The sequence below is a fragment of the Lycorma delicatula genome, chromosome 1, assembly GCF_047948215.1.
Source record: "Lycorma delicatula isolate Av1 chromosome 1, ASM4794821v1, whole genome shotgun sequence".
Taxonomy (NCBI): domain Eukaryota; kingdom Metazoa; phylum Arthropoda; class Insecta; order Hemiptera; family Fulgoridae; genus Lycorma; species Lycorma delicatula.
Genome location: NC_134455.1, coordinates 84,382,858 through 84,405,768, shown reverse-complemented (window position 1 = coordinate 84,405,768; position 22,911 = coordinate 84,382,858). Strand labels below are relative to the sequence as shown.

Below are 22,911 nucleotides of genomic sequence, written 5' to 3'. Positions count from 1 at the left end.
TATACAATTAACAAAGTCAGAAGCAGCAACACAAGTGGTGAAAGGAGGTTGACTGCATGCGTCTTTAGCAGCAAAATTTCCATGTTCATTACCTACAATTCCCATGTGGCTAGAAATCCAACAGAAACTCACTTGTGTGTTCCGATGGTTCAACTCAGTAACTGTGTTATAGATTTTAGTGACCAAAGAATGTCAGGAGTAAAAATCTTCTAACGCTTGGAGTGCACTACACGAGTCGCTACAAATAAGGACATGATGATATTTTGGGTTACCGATATTCAATATTTTATTAATAGCATACAGTTCAGCAGTAAATATACCTGTAATATTAGGCAGACCAAACATGTAGATTCTGCTATTAAGAATAAATGCGCTTCCAATGGTATCATTCTGTTTCGAACCATCTGTGTATACTATTATATCTGGGTTTATTTTGAAGAGAATATGGTGAAATATTTGTTGAAAGATGATAGGTGGTATTGATTGTTTCTTTTATGTGGTAAGATCAAAAATAAAATTTATAAAGTTGATTCTCCACGAAGGATAACAGTGATATGTTGGAAGTATAGAAGGTATGACTATGTTTAAAGGCTGCAGTAACCGCCGAAAACATACACCCATAGGTACAGTGAAACGTGGATGGTTTTCATATTTTTGTAAATTAGAATTCACAAAAACTGCGGTAAAAGCCAGGTGATTCGATTGCCCTTTCAGACGGGCAAAGTAAAATGCTAGAAGTAGGTCACATCTATCCCAAAGTGATGGTTCACCGCACTCAACAAGTATGCTAATTACAGGGCTTGATCAGGGCGATACAACTGTAATCTAAGTGGGAACAAACTAAGGAACAATAAAATCACAACATTCATCATCTATCGGCTTCCCAAATTGGTGTAGCTAAGAACTTGCATCATATCTAAAATTTTGGATATTTTATTTTTAGTTCTTTGATGTGTTTTACCCACGTTGTTGTCAAAAATTAAACCTAAAAACTTGATATCAGGAATGATTGCAATCTGCTCCCCATTGAGAAAAACTTGTGGAGTAGATGGGTCCCACAAGCAAGAAGAGACTACACATTTTGTTTTCTCAGGTGAAAATGTCACGCCAGTCACCTTAGACCAAGCTTCAAAGCGAGATATTGTGTTCTGTAGTAGTTTTTCTGTTGTGGCGGTTGAATGGGACATAATATATACGGCAAAATCATCAGCATGAAACAGATGGGTGCAAACAATCAGTGATATTGTTGATGGCTATAGCAAACAAGGTGGTAGTTAATACACTTCCTTGGGGGACTCCATTCTCCAAAGCAACGCTAACCCGATAGATAATTTCCAACACAGAAACGGAAAGTTTGATCATTTAAGAAACCTCTGATAAAAGCCAGCATGTTGCTCTTCACCCCCCATTCTTTGAGGGTGTTTAGAATACCACGTCGCTAGGCCGTGTTTAACACCCTCCTGATATCAAAGAAGATAGCGACGAGGCGTTGGCATAGCAGGAAAGCGTTCTGAATAGCTGCTTCCAATGACACTAAGTAGTCAATCAATGACACTAACTGGATGATCGTCCTTGGCGGAAACCACACTGCCCTGGAGATGAAAGGCCATTTCTTTCTAAGTACCATGTAAGCCTGCGGTTCACCATTCTCTCCATTACTTTGCATAAGATCATTGTCAAGGAGATAGGGCGATAGCTTGTGAGGCTTTCTTTGTCTTACCAGACTTTAGCACTGGTATGACAGTGGCTTCTGACCAGACTGAAGGGAAAACTTGTGAAGAGAATAAACCATTATAAATACACAATAGGTGCTATAGCGCTGAATTTGGAAGGTGCGAGATCATACTGAGATGAATGTTGTCAGGTCCAGGGGAGGTGTCACATGAGTTTTTAGGTGCATGTGACAACTCCTTAAATGAAAATGGAGCGTTTAAATTCACTGACCGAATCACTAATGTTTAATGGTAGTATTTCTGTCTGTATTTTGTACCTCTGAAATTCGTTGCTGTATGATGAGGTGAGAGACACCAAACGGAAAGAATCTGCCAAGTTATTTGCCACTGCAGAAGGTGATGTAAGGAGTTCTTCATGAATAAGTCCGAGGGCATGCGCCAATACTTTAATATCTTCAATGCGGAACCAAAGACCTCTATCGTTCCACTGAATAATGTTCATAAAAGTAGTTAGATACGGAAACACACATAAATATATGGAAAATTAGTTGTACGTGATCTGGTTTTTCTTTTTCATATTTTTAATTTTAAAGTATTCCAATGCCCTTGGGTCGGGCGGATCATATCCTCCATTAAATGAGGTGATGGAGAAGGAGATTTGGAAGGTTGGGATGTCGTAGATGACATCTCAGAAGAGGTAGTTATGAAAGCTCCCTTAACAGGGAGCATATTAAATGGCTTACCATCACCTGTGTTTACTTCTGCCCATACAGGTAAAGCTTTAGGAACTTTTAAAGGGACCCCACTGTTGGTTTCACTTGCTGCAGCTACCAACTTTCTGTCCGTTTTAGTCAGCTCAGAAGTAGTGGCTGTAAGTGAAGCAACTTGGTCAGATAACATCTGAACAAGTTTTATTGGCTCATTGCAGGATCCGCACTGCTGATTACCAACATCTGTAGGAGCTTGTTTTGGTGTAACAGTAGGAAAAGATACATCTGGTTTAACCCGGTTCCATGAGTTAATTGTCTTTTTATATTCTCTGTGTGCAGCCGGGAAAGATAGCTTCTGCACTGTAGAGATTTTGAGAATTGCCTTTTCTTCTTTAAAAGTTGGGCAATCTTGGAAATGAGCTGTATGTGAACCATTGCAATTTGCACATATCTCATCTTCTTGGTAGTTTGTATCATTGTAACCTTCCTTAGCACATTGAGCACAGATCTCAGTTTTCGAGCAAGATGTAGTGTGACCATATCCTTGGCATCTGAAACATCGCCATGGGTTGGGTATGAATGATCATACCCGAACCAACAGGTAACCCACTTTAATCTTCTCTGGTGGAACAGGGAGATTGAATGTCATTATAAGAGATGGTGTCGGTTCTTCCATTCCGCTCTGTTGTTTCATTATACGCTTAAATTCTACAACATCTTGTAGCAGAACAAATCTCAGCAGCTATTTCAGCAATATCGATATCTAAAAGGTCTCTGCAAAAATTACTCCCTGGCTTGTATTTAGGGTTTTATGGCATTCTGCACTGATACTTATGCCACCCATATTACGTAGACATAAGATAGATTGACTCTGTTCCTCATTAATTTTTTCAACCAGAATCGATCCGTCTTGCAATTTTCTAATATTCTTCGAGGAACCACTAGAATTTGTTATAACTTTGATTATCAAGAAAGGCGAGACCTTTTGGAGAGAGCCACCAACCTGATTATTGCGGAGAATAACATATCGAATGTTTTTATATTTACCAGTTTCATCTACTACGCAGTTAACCACGTCAGATAAGGCTGATTGGGGTCTCTTCACAAGACTAAAATTGGTGGTTTTTTCAGATGAACCACCAACCATCATAAGATATTTTTGTAGACATGACATTTTGGTCCCACGAGTACCAGTGATATAACAAACCACTCCAGCAGAGCACATGCGTACTGGAGCTAGAGCTAATTACAACTGGGTTCGCTGTGGTGCCCAGAGGACATCGTTCAAGACTCACTATGTAGAACCAATCACCTATCGTCATGATAATTTCCACCTTGGGTTACAGTTGCGTTTCATCAGATGTCGCAACAACTCTGAATGTAATTGTGAGAAGAAACAGTGTAGTATGTTGCTGTAATTTTGTAAGGGTACTTGTTGTTGTTTGTGTAGTGTTCTTGGTATAGTATAATGAGTTCTGCAGCTCTGGGTGTAGTGGGAAGAAAAGCTGCCTGCAGACTAGGGCCATGGGGATGCCAACCCCCAAGTCTTAAGGAATAAGACTCTCTGTTGGGGGTTTCAGTAGTATGGGTTTGTTTTCATAAGAAATCAAGATGGGCATACTCCTTAGTCTAGTTCTTGGTTCATATTCAAAAATATAAAACATAAAATAAGAACTACTTAAATAGTCACTGTACAATTATTAAAAAAAAAGACGAACAAACCTGATTTCAAAAACAAAGCTGCTATAACATTTTCCTCAGTAGCAACAAATACCTTTTTAACTGCAGACTTTGAGTCTATTGAAGAAAATTTTATTTTTCCTATGTACTTTTGTCTCCTGAAAGAAATAAAATAAATATTTTCACAAGATTTGTAATGCATTTCCAATAACTAATTCATGTAATGATGTACAAGCCAAATTACATAATGAAATATTACAAAATATATTTGTGACTTAAGAATTGGGTATTTTTTATTATGTTACGTATAATTAACATTGTACCTGTGAATTGCTTAATAAAATTAACAAGAAATGAAACAATACTTAAGCAATATTTCTAACAATAAGAATAAGTTAAGCGAATTTAATATTTCAGATTTAAACTTTTAATTTCTGATACAAATATTTTTAAAAATAATCACAAAAACTAAATATAATAACATACATTTTATATGATACTTTTACAGTTACAGGAAGTAAACTAAGTTGAGATGGAATAATCTCTAAGATTTTTTAATAGAAATTCTACAAGACTGCAGTAACATTAGCATTTCAGTAGTGGGGGTGGAGATAATAAACTTGCTGTCTAGGCGCACATGTCTATTATCTTGATTTCTGGTTACACTGCTGAATAAATTGCAATTATTATTAAAGTATTCAAAATCATCGTCCACAATTGCTTTTCAAATCATAAAACATCCAATTTTCTGTAGTGATAATATAAAATAATGAAAACATGTTACATGAACTATGTTATGTAATTTTTTTTTTTTTGGTGGGCGAAAAACGCCTACGCTTTATCAACGCCCGGAATTTGCTTTTTTATAAAAAAATAAAAGAAACTAAGACTAGCCTAAAAAATAAATAAAACTTACAACTAATATCACAGATAAAATCTAAAATAAAACTAAAAGTAAAAGGAATTTAACAAAGCCCGAAATGGGTTTAAAGGGCCCATTCTCAGATAACAGATTAAAAAAAAAATAATATAAAAACTCTAACACAGAATTTAAAACTAGGTTAAAGGCAGTAGGTGGTGTTAATTGTTTATTGTATATCGTAAGGTCAAAACTATGAGGTTTATTCACCTCGGAGGATATGAGCATGGATACGCTGGAAAGAATGAGGGTGTGTCAACATTTATATGGTGCAATAGACGTCAGGTACAGACACCTACAGGTGCAGTACAACGTGGATGGTCCTCATACCTTCCTAAATTAAGATTCCTAAGGACTGAGTCAAAAGCCAGGTGATTTGGCTGTTCTTTGAGACAAGCAAAATAAGATGCTAAAAGCTAATCCCATCTATCCCAAAGTGATGGCTCACCACAGTCTAGAAGTAAGCTTGCGACAGGGTTTGATCTGAACGCACCTGTGGCAAGCCAAAGGAAAGCATGATGTACTGCATACAGCATTTTAAGCATGGTATGACGAGCTGAAGAGTAAGCAACACAATCATAATCTAAACGGGTACGAACTAAGGAATAATAAAATGTATAATACATGACCGATCGGCTCGCCAATTGATGTTACTAAGGGCTCACATCATACCTAAAAGTTTGGAACATTTTGTTTTTAATTCATTGATATGTTTGACCCAAGTAAGGCGGGTCAAACATATCATATGTGTCAAACATATGTGGGGAGAGGTACCAATAAGCTCCCTGTTCAGAAAAACTTGCAGAATAGAAGGGTTCTGCAGCTGAGAAAAGCCTACACATTTTGTTTTATCAGATGAAAACATGAAGCCTGGTAACCCTGGACCAAGCTTCAAGGTGAGATATAGTACTCTGTAGTAGTCTCTCGACTGTAGGTGTTAAACAAGTCACAATGTAAATAGAAAATCATCAACAAATAAGTACATGAGACAGGTGCATGTACATATTTGGTAATACTGTCTATGGCTACACAAAAAATATGATAGCATTTAATATAGTAATTTGAAGCACTCCAATCTCTAAGATAACGCTACCTGAAAGAAAATCGTCCTCACAAACACGGAATGATCGTGATTTAAGAAACCCCGAATAAGGAAGCATACTGCCCTTGATTCACCATTCTTTGAGGGTGTTTAGAATACCGTGTCGTACGCCTTTTTTATATCAAAGAAGATAGCGACGAGGTGCTGGTGAAGTAGGGAAGCGTTTTGTATGGCTGTTTCCATTGACCCTAAATGGTCAATGGAAACATCGTAGTTGTCGGAAACCACACGTTCTGGAGACAAAAGGCCATGTCTCTCTTAGTACCATGTAGGCCTGCGGTTTACCATTCTCTCCATTACTTGGCACAAAACGCTTGCTAAGGAGATAGGGCGGTAGCTTGAGGGGGTTGGCTCTGTCTTTACCAGGTTGAAGTACTGGTATGAGAAAGGCTTCTGACCAGCCGGGTGGGAAGACTAGTTCGGAGAATAAACCATTGTAAATGTTCAATAGATGTTGTAGCGCCGAATTAGGAAGATGTGACAGCATACTGAGGAAAATGTTGTCCGATCCAGAGAAAGTGTCCCGTGTGCTTTTAAGTGCGTGTGACAATTCATTGAATATAAATGAGGCGTTTAATTTGCCAACCGAATCACCAATGTTTAGCGACAATACTTCCATCTGTATCTTGTACGTCTGAAAATCGTTATTATTTGATGAAGTGTGAGACACCGAGCGGAAAGAATTTACTAAGGTATTTGCCACTGCGGAGGATGATGATGAAAGGAGTTCTCCTTCATCAATAAGACCGAGAATAGGTTTCGCTGATCCGCAAATCGCACGGATCTTTTTCCATACAGTAGACGTGGGAGTAGTGCGTGAGATACTGTTCATGTATTTCGTCCATGATTTCCTCTTAGCGTCCAAGAATACTCGACAGCATACCGCTCTAGCCCTGCGGTATAAATTTAGAAGTTCAATTGTAGGCCTGCGGTTAAATTTGTGTAGTGCCTACCGTCCATTCCTAATAGCGTTTTGGCAATCATCATTCCACCATGGAACTAGGTCTACTCGATGTTTGTGGTATATATCTGTTAGCTTTCTCAAGTATCACGGACGTAAAAAAGGAAAGTTGGTCAAGGATGTCTTCACCATCGTCATACTGTGATTGGAAGGCTCTATGGTGTCCATTTCAACAATCCATCTCCGTGTCCTTCTTTTCACCACACGGTCAACATCGAAACCAATAATAATTGGCCTGTGATCACTGCCGTGAAAGTCATCACAAACACACAATTAAGATAAGGGAGTAAACTCGGTGAGCATACAGAGATACAGTCGATGTTATATACAGTACCAGATGATAGAGACATGAATGTCTGTGATCATTCATTCATTAGACAATGCTCCAAGTCTGTTTATCATATTTCCTCGAGTGGAGCAGAAATTTGAGCCTCAGGAAATATGGTAGAAGTCTCCTACTACTAACAATGGCGATGGTATTTGCGTGAGGAGATTTGAGATTTCTAGAGCACTGAACTCAGAATTCGGTGAGATACAAATTGCAGATATGCAATTTGAAGGAGATAAGAGATCTTTACTGCAACAGCAGGAATAAGGGTGGCTACTTTAATCCTTGTAGCCGACACCTCATTCTTCATGAAAATAGCAACTCCACCACTCTCCCTACTGTCTACTAGACAGTCGTATCTCTCACAGAAATACCCTCAGAGTGTTATTAGATCTTGTTGTAGAAGATGTGTTTTTTGGAAGCACATGATTAGTGGATCATGTGCGCGCGCCAGTACTCTATTATATTCAATGCGGGACCGAAGATCTCTAACGTTCCACTGAATAATATTCATAAATACAGACAAATAAATTTAGGAAAGTATATAAAAATTATTTGTATGAGATTCGGTTTTTCTTTTTTGTATTTTCGATTTTAAAGAACTCCGATGCTCTATGGTCAGGTGGTTCTTCAACCATGTCCTCCAGTATACAAGGTGATGGTGGAGGAGATTTAGTAAAATGGAATGCCGCAGTTGACATACATCCGAGAGGGGGTGGTTACGTGGGTTTCCTTAACAGAGAGCTTATTAGATGGCTTACCGCCAGCTGTGAATACTCCTGCCCGTACCGGTAAAACTTTGAGAACAGGAACTGGGATCATAGGGATCCCACTGCTGTATTCACTAACTGCGACGAAACTGAACTGCATGTTCAGATGTTATCTGAACAAGTTTTTTTAGCTCATTGCAGGATCCGCACGGGGGATTACTTAAATCTGTAGGAGCTTGTTGTGATGAGCGACAGCAAAAGATACATCTGGTTTAACCAGGTTCCTTGAGTTAATAGTTTTTTATAATCTCTGCGTGCTGCCCGGAAGATAGTTTCTGCTCAGTAGAGATTTTGAGAATTATCTTTTCTTCCTTAAAATTTAGGCAATCACAGGAGCGAGCTATATGCGAACCACTGCAATTAGGACATTTTTCTAATCTTCTTGGCAGTTATTATCATTGTGGCCTTCCTTAGCACATCTACCACAGATTTTTGTTTTCGCGCAAGATGCTGCAGTGTGACCATACCCTTGGCATTTAATACATCGTTGACAGTTGGGAATGAAAGGTCGTACTTGAACTGAAAGATAAACAATTTGTATTTTTTCCGGTGGAACTGGAAGGTTGAAATTCAGTATAACAGAAGGTGCTGGTTCTTCCAATCCGTTCTGCCTCTTCATTACACATTTTACTTCTACAACATCTTGCGCACGAAGCTCATCAGCTATTTCAGTGACATCTATATCCATAAGATCTCGGCAAAAAAATCAACCTGTGACTCGTATTTTGGGTTTTGCAGCATTTCGCACTTATATTTGACTGCCTATATTACGGAGATGTAAGATACATCGACTCTGCTCTTCATTGAATATTTCAATCAGAATCGGTCCGTCACACAATTTTCTGATGTTCTTCGGGAAACCACTTGCAGCAGTTATAACTTTGTTTGTCAAGAAAGGCAAAACCTTCTGGAGGGACCCACCTTCCTGATTATTTCGAAGAATAACGAATCGAATATTTTTAAATTTCATGTAAGATGATTTGCAGTTCTCTTCGGTAGGACTTTTATCCTCGTCAGATAAAGCTGACCATGGCCTCTTCACAAGACTAAAATAGCTGCTTTTTTCAGACGGACCACCAGCCATCATAAGATTTTTTTGTGGACTTGAAATTTTGGTCCCACGAGTACCGGCGATATAACAGACTACTCCAGCAGAGTGCACGCGTACTGAGCTAGAGCTAATTACAACTGGGTTCGCCTCGGTGCCCAGAGGTCATTGTTCGAGACTCACTACATAGAGCCATTCACTCATCGGCATGATAGTTCCCTCCTTAAGTTAGGGTTGCGTTTCATAAGATGTCGCAACACCACCGATTGTAAATGTAAGAAAAACGGTGTAGGATGATGTGTAGTTTTGTAAGGGTATATTTTGTAATTTGTGTAGTGTATGTGTATAGTGTAAATTGTTCTGCAGCTCTGGCTGTAGGGGAAAAGAAAAACTGCACAGGCTAGGGCTGTGGGAATGCCAACCTCCAAAGTCTTAAAGAATAAGATTCCTCCCCTGTCGGGGTTTATATGAGGACCAAGATAGTAGAAGAGTACCCAATTATTTTTAATTATGATCTCCTAAAATTATTTAGGAGACTGAGTTCCAGAAATTGTTACAAATGATACAATATCTTGTTTTGGGCCATTCTACGTAAAGAGTAGACCTAGTAACAATAAAAAATTATTTTTTAAATGTATTAATATTATTGGTTTTAGTTTCATTGTCTAAACATACTAAAATTCAACATGCAGAAAAAATAATTTTTTTTTTCATGAGAAATGCAAACTTTGAAGTTGGCAGGTTTACTTACTACGTATAAAACAATTTTTTTTAAATTTAGGTTTGTATTATAATCTTAATACAAATATGCAGCTGGTTGTTAATTAATGAATACTCAAGAACTTCGTCTACACATTGGAGTTAAAAGCTCTAAATTAGGCAAGTTTTAAATGAAATGACATTTTAGTATTAAAAAAAAGTTAATTTTCTGCTTAGAATCATTTGTACATTATGTTTATTATAATGTAAAACTGACTACTTGGTAAAATAAACTTGTTAATCATAAAGATACATTAACTGAAAATAAAGCTAAGAGATTTTTACAATTTTTCTTCCCACCCAAGACGATTTATAATCGGGTTTATCATATTACATTACAACGTTAAATAACTTTTATATAATGTTATTTATAGGTACTTTCAAGGTAAATTAACATCTACATACAGGTAAATACTGTGTTAATGTTTTTAACAAGTGTAGGTCAACATATGAAGAAAACAATAAAACGGAAAAAGTTAATCCTAATACTCTGTCTAGATTAATTTGTATACTGTTTATTTTAGTGTGGTAGTGTCTAGGAGAGAAAGAAAACTTATAATAAAAGTACAAGTAATTCAAATTAAAGGCAAAGATATTTCAACAGTAGTTAAGCTGTCCCACCTGAGACAGTTTTTTGATCCACCTGTTGCATTTTATAAGACTTAGGTTTCACTTAACTTTTCCTTTTTTCAGAAATATGTTGAAGTCTACATCTGTGGAATAGATGAAAAAGCTGGTTGAAAAACATAAGCAAGATAAAAACAAATACGAAAGGTGCAAAGAAAAAGAGAAGGCCAGAGAGGAGAGGCAAGAAATTTTTACTTTTAGTGTTCAACAGAGATTTGTAATTAGCACCCAGAAGCAACGCTTCTATAACAAAATAAAAATTTAATAACAACAACATTAAGTACTACAGACCACAGACAAATAAACTAAATAACAGTAACAATCAAAACACACAATATCACAGGCAAAATAGTAAAAACTAAAATATAATTAGTTAGTTAGTTAGTATAACTAACAATAATTATTAATTACTCAAATACAGATGCACAGCCTTAATAAATAGCAATATGTGTGTGAATTTTGTTACAGAAAAAATAATTGATAAGGTTCAAAGAGTTCTAGTTCACAAAATACTATCTTTAAGGTTCAACAATTTTATAGTTCAGATAATATTAGTAATCACAAGCCAGAAATAAAGGAGTCAAGTCTATCGAAGATTAAAAAAAAACAACAAAAAAAAAACGGAAAACTTAAGTTTAGATGCATTAAATGAACATGAAAATCCAAGAGGCATATACCTTGTTCAAAATTGAGAATCTACCATTGAAAATCAATTAAAAGTTCAAAACTTTATGAACTTATGCCTAAAAATATTGCTTTGCCTAGTGAAAGTGCAACAGAATGTTTGTTTGAAAATATTACGCCAATTTTTATTTCCTAATTAAATCCATATAGAAAAGACAATTACTTTCCTTCCAACCATTCAGACCTTCTGAGCTTTATTTGTGATTTAGAAGAGGAAAATGCAAGACAGGTGACTAAGTAGTGTATACTTGATTTGCACACTCTAACTGATATAGAAGTTAACATGTCATCTGAGATTTTCTGGAAACAATGGAAGGATGATAATTTAGATTGACAAAAAGTATCTGAAACAAAAGGAGCTATTGAATGAGCTATAAAATCAATTTAGTAAGTTTGAAAAGCACTTTTTACAAAGAGGCTAAAAGCTAAAACTTTCAAGAATATGAAAAAGATTCAGCTAAAAATGATGAAATTGTACATTGGACTATATTGAAAACTATATGGCAACATTACGGGTTGAAATCTTAAGGGCTTACTGGAGCCACAAGCACATCATTGTACTTACAGCTTGTGCCTGAACAAAAGGAGAAAGTGTACTATCATATTCTATTGTTAGTGATGAGACAACTCATGATAAATATTCTGTTTTTGTCTGTTTAAAGCTAGTAACTCAAGAGTTGAAAAAAACATTCCCCACTTTGAACACATCAAAGATTTTTCTGACTGATATTCTAGACAATTTAAGAATAAACATACTATTTCTAACCTGACTAATATGATGGAAGATTTAAGTGGACAGTAGTTTTTCTTTGCTACATCAATGGGAAAGGTAAAGTTGATTGGGTGGGTGAAGATACCAAACACAGCGTTAGGTATCAAATTAAATTACCAAAAATAATTTACTCCGCTAAAGAATTTCCAGACTGTGCAAAATTAGTGGTTTCAGAAGTAAACTTATTGTCTTTATTTCCCAAGATGTATAGAAAAATAAAGAAATGTTAGATGAATGTTGGAAACCTGTTTTCAAAATACCAGATGTCCAGAGCAAAAATTTTTTTATGGGATATGATAAACACAACCAAATATGTGATTGTACACTTTTAAGACCAGAACTGCATAAGGTTGAGATTTTTGGTTAAAATATTTATGCATCTATCTACACAGACTATGAAGAATTTTTTTGTGGCGAAAAAGTGCTTTCGTATTATCATTGCCCAGAACAAAGATATCATAAATAATATTAAAAAACAAAAACTTACAACTAGTATCATAGCTAACGTACCAAAATCTTACTTAAAGCTAACATCATAGTCAGTATCTTAAAAAAGGGTATAATTCATTTAAAAATTAACAGCAAACATAAAAATAAAAACTAAGTAAACTTTAATGAAGTCCAACAGACGTGTAAAGGGGTAACAAAATAAAAATAAAATCAATAACAAAGTAACGAATAAAAATAACAATTTTATTTTTTCCATGTTACAAAACTATTTTAACTGTCCATCAGATAACAAATAAAATTAAATAACCTAAAAAACCAGGTACATACATTAAATTTTTTTTCTTTTTTTGAGGGTGAAAAGCGCTCTTTACATTATCATCGACTGGGATAAAATATATTAATAAAAAGAAAAACTGAAACTAAGGCTACAAGACAAAAAAAGTAATTAAAACTTACAACAAATATCACAGCTAAAAATATCTCTTAAAACACCTTTAAAATTAATATCAGTCACTAACATGAAATTTAAGACAAAACATAAAAAATATAGTTAAAATTAAACTAAAAATAAATACATATAACAAAGTCCAAGAGGGATGTAAAGAGCTCCTTCTCGGATGCAGAAAGACAGACAAAATAAAACAATACAACAAACAGAAAACAACACTAAATATAAAGAATAAAAATATAAATAGCAAAAGAAATGAAATAAAAATTCACAACTGATGATATATTCCTATGAACAAAAGAACTTAAAAACTATCAATCATGTTAGCATCATCACCTAGAATACACCGCATTGTGGTAAGCACTTTAAACCTGTGATTTACGGCCATGTAATGTACACAATACACAAAAATATGGTGAACAGTTAAGCCCCAGTTACATCGAGGACACACAGGAATATCATCTGACAATATCAGATACCCATGTGCAGGTCCAGTATGATCTATTGCAGATGATAAAAAATGTTGATCTCTCCTACTTGATGTTGAAAACCAAAGACGAAACCATGTTCTTTACAAGTTATAGCTTGTTATCCACTGCCAGATTCCACTCATTCTGCCATTCCATTCGCATTGTTTTATAAAATTAGAAAAATAAGAGGTAAGAATATGAGTAGTGAATGTGGATTGAGTACATGCTTCCTTAGTGGCGATGTCAGCATGTTTATTCCCTGGGACCTCAACATGGCTTCTTATCCAACAGAAGCTCACACGAGTCAACTTCAGCTGGGCCATGACCCTCAAAGGCCCATAAGGCCTTAATTTGAAAACCCAGCTGAAAAGAATTGAAACATTTTACCAATACTGTATTGTCAAAATAACCAGCAGCAGCTCTTTAATTAACATGAATACAAATTTTTTCTTAATAGGTAATTAAGAGAGGCTGATGTCATTTGCTCCAATGCATATTCATAACGACATTCAAATTGATAGAGGTTTTTTTTTTTTTTTCTTAGGGTGAAAAACGCTTGCGCGTTATCATCACCCGGAATCTTTTTTTTAATATAAAAAATAAACGGATTTAAAACTATTCTAAAAGATGAATAAAACTTACGACTAATATCACAGGTAAAAACTAATATAAAATCAAAAGTAAATAGAATTTTACAAAGTCCAAGATGGGTGTAAAGGGCCCATTCTTGGATAACTAAAAACCATAAAGGGTCTAATATAAAACTTAAAACTAGGTTAAAAACTAAAATAACAAAATTAAGTAAAACTTAAAACACTAATTATATAATTAAAACTAGGTTAAAAATAAAAATTAAAAAGGAGAAATAAAGCATAAAACTAACATTACTAAAATCTTACAACAATATCACAGAGAGTCTTTAAAATATAAAAAAAAATAACTATATAAAATTTAACAAATTCCGATAAGGAGTGTAAAAGGCTCCTAATCGGATAAAAAAAAAATCAAAAACTCAGAAAAAAAGAAACTTATTAAAAACTCTTCCAGCATTAAAAAATATACGCAACGATATTAAATTTTTTGCATTAACCCAGCACTTCGAAGAAATAAAAACAACCAGGTTAAAATTTCATTATCATTGCACAAGACACCACGGATGTTTCTGGGTAGATTAAATTTACGACGCAATGCTGCATAACATATGCAATCCACGAGTATATGGTGCACAGTCATGGGGCAGTTGCATCGTGCGCATAGGGGTGCTTGTCCTCTTATCATCAGGTAATCGTGTGTGAATGTAGTGTTCTTGGTGTAGTATATGTGTAAAATGTAAAGTGTTCCGCAGCTCATTGTATAGTGGGAAGGGAAGCTGCGGTTTGTGCAGTTACCAAGAACTCTGAACTTCACCTTTCCAATCTTTTCTCCTGGAAAATTTGTTTTTCTGATTTTTAGATGTCTAATGTCACAAAACAGATTGAAATTTCTTCTTGTGTGTTTGAGGTTTGATTTAAAGGATACATGCTATAAAGGAGAAAAAATAAATGATAAAAGATACTTTTACAGTACACTTGACATAAGTGTAAAAACAGCTATGTTCTCTCCACCTTAGATGTAAATAAATATCTTCAAGCAGATTTTTTTATGTCAGTGGCCTTCAGCCTAGCTGAACCTTACATAAAATGAAGGGTTTCCAATGTAAGGATCAACAAAAAGCTAAGATTGGAAATAAAATTACTTCTTGCAATTGAAGATCATACTTCTAAAAGTGAAGCACCAAAGAAAAAATGAAATACCACATGTTTAATAGAAAGATGGAGAGGAAAACAATCAACTCATACTCAAAATCTAACTACCAGTGTGCAAAGACCATGAAAAACACATTTGATTATGTTTGAGTTTGAGTTGACACGGAGTATGAATATGAGGACTGATGTTTTTTTCTGTGATAAAAAGTTTTAATGTAAGAGTTTCTAATTAAGTTTGAAAATTATCATCATTTGAAAATTATAATGAAAGCTAGGAACTATTATATAAATAATGTTTGTAACAAAATTTTTTTTTGGGGCTTTTCTTCTTTTCGTAAGGTTTTTAAATTTCATAAGTCTCTAAAACAATGAGGCTTTTATTGAAGAATAGTGAAAATTTGATTAAACACCGATATCAATCAATTTCATGTAACACTAGTGGAAAAAGCAATAAAATTTTGGAATTTTGGTGGGGTCCATGTGGACCCTACCTGGTACCCAGTTCTCACCTGGGCAGCAGAATGTTAATCATAATATAAAATTGTGAGTATGAACAGGTCTAAGGAAGTAATTGTGAACATATAAGTATAATTTATATTTAAATAAATTTTTAATTAATGAAGATATTTACTTTAGAATCTCTAAAAACATGGTCCAACTGTTTGTCCAACCTGTGACAATGGAATGGCCCAAATGTAATGTTCATACATGTATCTGTGTAATATAGCAAATTTTGGTTAAACTCCATTATATGCAAGCAGACATTGTAAGTCTACATCACATCTCAATTCTGTGAGTCTCTACTAGATGGCATCAGCTGTCTAGTAATGGTTCACAGTTTTTAATCAAACATTTCTCACGTCTTTCAGTATTATCATGTGTTGTTAACTGTACCATTGGGTAATAATTTTTATATTTAATGTTAATTAGATGAAGTTTGCAAGCATTAGATTAAATTTGGTTAACTTTGGTTGATATAGTACAAAGTTCAGTACATGGAAGCAACATTGCCGAACAAAACTTAACCTATTGTTTGCTAACCTCGTCTGATTAACAATAAATAGACAAATAATACAAAATTTGTATATAATTTATAACATTACTTTACAATAAATTAGGTGGAAAATGATACTTAATATCTCTTGATTATGATATACTGTACACTAAGGTAGTGCGAAAAATATTTAAATTAATTTCGGTTACTAAACTTTGTATGAAACAACTGATATGATACGATCATATGATACAACTGATATGAACAACAGTATGATATCAACTGATATATCTGCATAATTTTTTTCCTTTTTAGCCTCCAGGAATCACTGTCAGGTATTACTTCAGTGGATGAATGAGGATGATATGTATAAGTGTAAATGAAGTGTAGTCTTTACAGTGTTCTTAAAAATTAAACAATAATGTCGAATTTACCTAATTATTTTATGCAACGGTAATATTTTACAATTAATGGCTGGTTTGGTAGAATCTGTCACTGGATATCATATTGATATACATGGTGTTGAAAAGTGATAAAAAGAATACTGTGACTATTCTTCTTAAGAGAACAAGAATTCTAAAGTTATGTTCATAAAATAGTTACAATTGTATATCTTAAACTAATTTTAATTAAGGTTAAAATATGAATATTTCTAAGAAATAATGTGCAATTAATTAACCTACAAAAAATAATCCTAAAACGCTCCGGCTAAAAGTTTTAATCTTTAACTACATTTCAAATAAATATTAAGCATTCAATAGATTAAAATTAAATATAACGGAAAACACAAAATTCGGTAAACGTTCACAAATAAATACAAAAATATCGTAACATAATCGAACTTTTCAACTTATATTAAAACAAAGGATTTACTTATATGAAAATACTGTTGTTAAAACATAAAAGGAATAAAGTAATCCAATATTTATCTCATTTAATAACAAAAAACTGAAAACAAACACAAAACGACAGTTAAAACAGTCGATAAGAATGAGAATACAATGGTTGATAAAAACTAAACACTACAAATGAAAACGACTCACCAGTCAAATTTCCCGATTTGATCTTCATATATAGCTAAACTAAAACCCACCAAGATAATAAATATTAACCACTTCAAATAAAAATTAAACATGACTACTGCAAAAACAATACTGACACATAACCTAAACTTGCTTAAAAGCCGACACGTTTGTGCCAACCTATACAAACAAATTACTAAACAAGAGTTATTATTTATATTCGAATAAAAAATAAAACAAGCTAAATTAGAATTTAATTAACAAGAGTATACTAACTGCCTTGTAACTAACGGTGTCATTTTTATTTTAATTAAAATCATTATATTAAGGTTGAACTTTGTACAAGTTATAGTATTTTATTTTATTCTGATCATTTCGTAATAATACATCAAATAGATCACGTTAGGAATGAGTACATATGTTACTTCTTACACAAACAGAAATTATTATACAGAAAAATTTATTATATAAGATAACAAAAATTACCTATGTAAAAATCATACACTCAACCTTAGAAATTGTACTAATGTAAAAGTGTTCCACTCTATTTTATGTTTGAGTAAAAAGACAAAAAGGATTTCTGATTACCTAAATGTATAACCAATTTTTTATGGCAAATAATTATTTTTTATTTTCTTGGATGATTGAAGTGAAATCGTGGTGAAACTGATCACAACAGTATTCAGTGTTGCCAAGTTTTCATTTTTTGGCTAAATCCAGCAGATTTTTTTTGGAAGCTGTCTGGTCAAGTCTAGCATTTTTAAAATTATTATGAAACAAACGTTAAATTAATCACAAAAATAGTTTTCCTTTAAGAAATAAAGCAATCTTTTTTTATGTGAAAATTATCACGAATCTTAATATAACCTGTAAAAAATGCAGAATACACAATTCCTTCACACGCTTTTTCTTTCCCTCTCTCCAACACCTTTCTGGCAGGGTTGCTAGGCGTCCCGATTTGGACGGTAACATCCCGATTTAGTAATTCTAATCCCGCGTCCCGATATGCAGTCTATAATTCCCGATTTGCAAAGAAAATGTTAAAAAATAAAACTAAACAGACATTATTAATACGATTGTAGTTAGACAGGTGCCTGCGCACATTTGGTAATACTGTTACCTACAGAAAATAAAGTAGCACTTAATACACTACCTTGAGGCACTCCATTCTCTAAAATGACGCTACCTGAAAGAGAGTTATCCACACGAACATGGAATGCAAGGTGATTTAAGAAACCCCAAATAAAAGCAAGCATACTGCCCTTGATTCACCATTCTTTGAGGGTGTTTAGAATACTGTGTCGTACGCCTTTTTTATATCAAAGAAGATAGCGACGAGGTGCTGGTGAAGTAGGGAAGCGTTTTGTATGGCTGTTTCCATTGACACTAAATGGTCAATGGAAGATCGTAGTTGTCGGAAACCACATGTTCTGGAGATAAAAGGCCATGTCTCTCCAAGTACCATGTAGGCCTGCGGTTTACCATTCTCTCCATTACTTGGCACAAAACGCTTGCTAAGGAGATAGGGCGGTAGCTTGAGGGGTTGGCTCTGTCTTTACCAGATTGAAGTACTGGTATGATAAAGGCTTCTGACCAGCCGGGTGGGAAGACTAGTTCGGAGAATAAACCATTGTAAATGTTCAATAGATGTTGTAGCGCCGAATTAGGAAGATGTGACAGCATACTGAGGAAAATGTTGTCCGGTCCAGAGAAAGTGTCACGTGAGCTTTTAAGTGCGTGTGACAATTCAATAAATACAAATGAGGCGTTAAATTCACCAACCGAATCACCAATATTTAGCGACAATACTTCCATCTGTATTATCTTGTACGTCTGAAAATCGTTATTATTTGATGAAGTGAGAGACACCGAGTGGAAAGAATTTGCTAAGGTATTTGGCACTGCGGAGGATGATGAAAGGAGTTCTCCTTCATCAATAAGTCCGAGAATAGATTGTTTCGCTGATCCGCAAATCGCACGGATCTTTTTCCATACAATAGACGTGGGAGTAGTGCGTAAGATACTGTTCATGTATTTCGTCCATGATTTCCTCTTAGCGTCCAAGAATACTCGACAGCATATCGCTCTAGCCCTGCGGTATAAATTTAGAAGTTCACTTGTAGGCCTGCGGTTAAATTTGTGTAGTGCCACCACGGAACGGAAGGACGTCTAGGACTACTCGATGTTTGTGGTATATATCTGTTAGCTTTCTCAAGTACCATGGACGTAAAAAAGGAAAGGTGGTCAAGGATGTTTGCACCATCGTCATACTGTGATTGGAAGGCATTATGGTATCCGTTCCAATCTGTCTTATCAACAGTCCATCTTCGTGGCCTTTTTTTCACCTTCCGGTCGACACCAAAACCAATAATGTAGATGGTGGTGAACCGTGCTGCTTTAAAGGATACGTTTATTATCTGTATACTTGCTTTGTATCCTGGTTCTCTCGTTCCTTTGATTTGTAGGCATGTAACAAGATATGTCGAAGAGTATTGAACACCTTGTGAAGTGGAATGATATATGCTGGGGTTTATTCAAATATTCCACAGAAATCAATATTTCCATAGGAAATTCGGTATAGGTTGTCGTTGTTTCTTTCCCACTTACCTAAGAAATATGTTTGCTTCACGAAAGTGCCATATTATTCGCTGTGAAAAATTGTAGATAGCATAAATTAACAAGTTCATGATATACGAAGTTAATTTATCTGCTGTAGATAGATGATTATGGAATTTAAACGCAATCAGGCTTTATGGTAACTGTTGATAATTAACTATAAAATTCAGTTCACTAGACGTCAGGCGAATAAACGGTGTGCTCAAATTTTTAATTTAAAAGCATATTATACTATACTATGTTTACCAATCAGTAAATTTGCATCATTTTTAAATAAAAAAATTTCATACTGCTCATAAAAGCTGAAGAAATGTGGTTCATGCCAGTAGTTGTTTCAAAATATTTCAAGAGAGCGTATATATCAAGATGAACAGGGTTGGAAATGAGGTGATCCGGAATAAAGTGCAGATTATCAGCATCACTGAGGTTCGAATTCGTTATCAAGACAAATGTTTAGAATAATTACAGAAAATGGGAAACTACCAATGAATGCACAGAAATGTCAACTCGATGCAAGGAGAGACCAAGGAAGAGCATATATTGGATGGAAATAATTTTTGATATCTGAACATATTTCACTAGGAACCTAATCCATGAAGCAATTAGAAGAAGAAATTATATTTTGATGCTAGGATATATTTGCTAAATTTTATTAACATTTATATTTAATCGCAAAAGAATTAAAATATTGTTTTCCTTAATCTCCTCACATCGTCTGTATCAATTTTAACAGCTATAATTTCTGAAAAAAAAAGATTGTGCTTCTCTAACAAAACTAGTTCATTTGTTAATAAGTGTCCAAGAGGGTGAAAAGCAGATGATCTAGTAATTAATTTTATTAACTCTGATATCGGAAAAATATTCAAGGATTTATTCATAAGGGTACACTTTTTATTGATTGCCATTTATAAATTAGTATTTGCTTTAACAAACGATGATGTTAAGGGTCGTTATCTTGATCTGGTAGCCTCTTACGCAAGTAATCATACCACCCTCGGAACATAAAAGTTATAAGTAATAAATAAGTTAGTGAACAAAGTACCAAATAATGCCTTACTTCTTTTCCTATAACAATTTTTTGCATGGAGTTTTGCAGAAAAAGATCCCTGCAAGATAAGATTTAATTGACACTGGATCAATTACAAAGACAATACTACATTCTCCACCTTTGGATAATATAATGTGTATGTGTGAAATTTGTGTGTTATGTAGGTGCTTGTCTGTTCTTTGGTGTGTTGTATGAGTAGATGGTTAGATGATAGTGGTATGGATGGTTGCGTGTGTGTATTTTTGAATTATGATCGAGTTCATAACAGTGAAAGAGTGCAGATCGTTTATGTGCAATCATTAAGTAACAATAAATCAATACAGTTCACTACATCAGTGTATTTTCATTTTCATTATGATCAGTAACCATGTTTACCATGTTGGTCCTCTGGGCCAGATATTTGTGTGTGACCGCATCATTGTGTAGCAGTGAATAATTTAATCAATCATCATTTTATCATGCAGTAGTGAAATGTAAATTAATCATCATTTCATAGTGGTGTACTGTGCTTATTACATTACTTTATTGTGAAAGTGAGCATACAACATTAAATTACGTAGTAACTAAACAGTCTAGTATTCAGTACGTCGGCCGTTCCACTGACCTTGTTTTGTGCTGGGGCCTACATAACGTCAGCTACAGTTATTGCTTCAAGACCTCTCTCTTTTTCCTGTTTAGCCCCCGGTAATTACCGTTCAGATATTACTTCAGAGGATGAATAAGGGTGACATGTATGAGTGTAAATGAAGTGTAGTCTTGTACAGTCTCAGTTCGACCATTCCTGAGATGTGTGGTTAATTGAAACCGAACCACCCAAGAAAACCAGTATCCATGATCTAGTATTCAAATCCATGTAAAAATAACTGACTTTACTAGGACTTGAACGCTGGAACTCTCGACTTCCAAATCAGCTGATTTAGGAAGACACGTTCCCACTAGACCAACCCGGTGGATTTATCGCTTTGGGACTAGATAAGTTAAAACCCAACTTCACAATACTATAAACAAATCCATTATAACTAGTGATGTGCCAAGTTAATGTTTTCCAGGCCATCCCTAATTATAATTGTAATACCTCATGTTTCCTTCAAATCATTAACCAGTCAATCACTTACATTCTTACCTTACTCTTCATCATTTATTTCATATATTATATATTATTATTTTATATACCATGTTATGCGCCTATATATTATATTTTCCTAATTAGTGCATGCTTCTATCCAATCGTTGTGCCTGTGATAAAAAAAAAATTGTGCGATCGTTCATAATTGCAATAAGGTCATTATCGCGACTTACATATTTATTTGTAAACTATCTGATAATTACAAGAGTAAAATTAAGTAGTACATTATTATTTATAATGTCGTCCAAGGAAGAATTAAATGCTTTAAACATAAAAAGAGATGTATTAAGGGAGACTTGACTAGATTTAGAAATATTTCGATTTCGATTTTTTTTTTCGATTTTTGCAAATCGAAAAAAAATGTAAACTAGTTGAAAATTAGGTTAGCTAAACTCCCAGAAGTGTATTCGGAATTCGAAAAAATACAAACAGAAATCGACGTTGTAGATAACTCAGGCAGCCATGATACTGATTGGAAAGAATTTGAAGATATGTACTTCAAATTATCGACAGAAACTCAAAATAAAATCCAGCTTCTAACGAAAGGTGAAAATGTGCGTCTAAGATACGAAACAACAGACGAAAATAATTAATCGGGCTGGGCTCATCACCGCTTTAAATTACCATTATAAAATTGTCCTCACATTCGGATGATTACGATGAATGAGTATCATTTCATAATAGCTTTAAATCATTAATTCATGAAAATCCAAACCTTCCGAATGTCAATAATTCCATTACTTAAAATTATCTTTGAAGGACGATGCTGCTTATATTTTGCAGTGGTTGGAAGGTTCGGTTGAAAATTACAAAATTGGTTGGGATTTATTAGTAGAAAGGTTTCAAAACAAAAAATATTTAGTAAATAAACATGTTGCAGGCATTTTCAATTTAAATTTATTAGACAAGGAATCTAGTTCCCAGTTGAGAAGGTTGATTGATGATTTACAGAAACATAT

The 22,911-nt window shown here is 34.4% G+C and overlaps 1 protein-coding gene across 2 annotated transcripts in view; it reads right to left on the bottom strand.

Moving 5' to 3' along the window:
* Nucleotides 1–17,345, bottom strand: part of EMC1 (ER membrane protein complex subunit 1) — a 104,800-nt gene extending 87,455 nt beyond the window's left edge. For both annotated transcript variants that reach the window (XM_075357308.1, XM_075357317.1), the window contains exons 1-2: nucleotides 17,184–17,345; nucleotides 4,106–4,221 (exon numbers count right to left, since the gene is read on the bottom strand). In XM_075357308.1, coding sequence (XP_075213423.1) covers nucleotides 4,106–4,221; nucleotides 17,184–17,275 — 208 coding nt within the window. In that variant the 5' untranslated portion in view covers nucleotides 17,276–17,345. The remainder of the gene's footprint in view (nucleotides 1–4,105; nucleotides 4,222–17,183) is intronic.
* Between the last annotated feature and the right edge of the window lie 5,566 nt (nucleotides 17,346–22,911).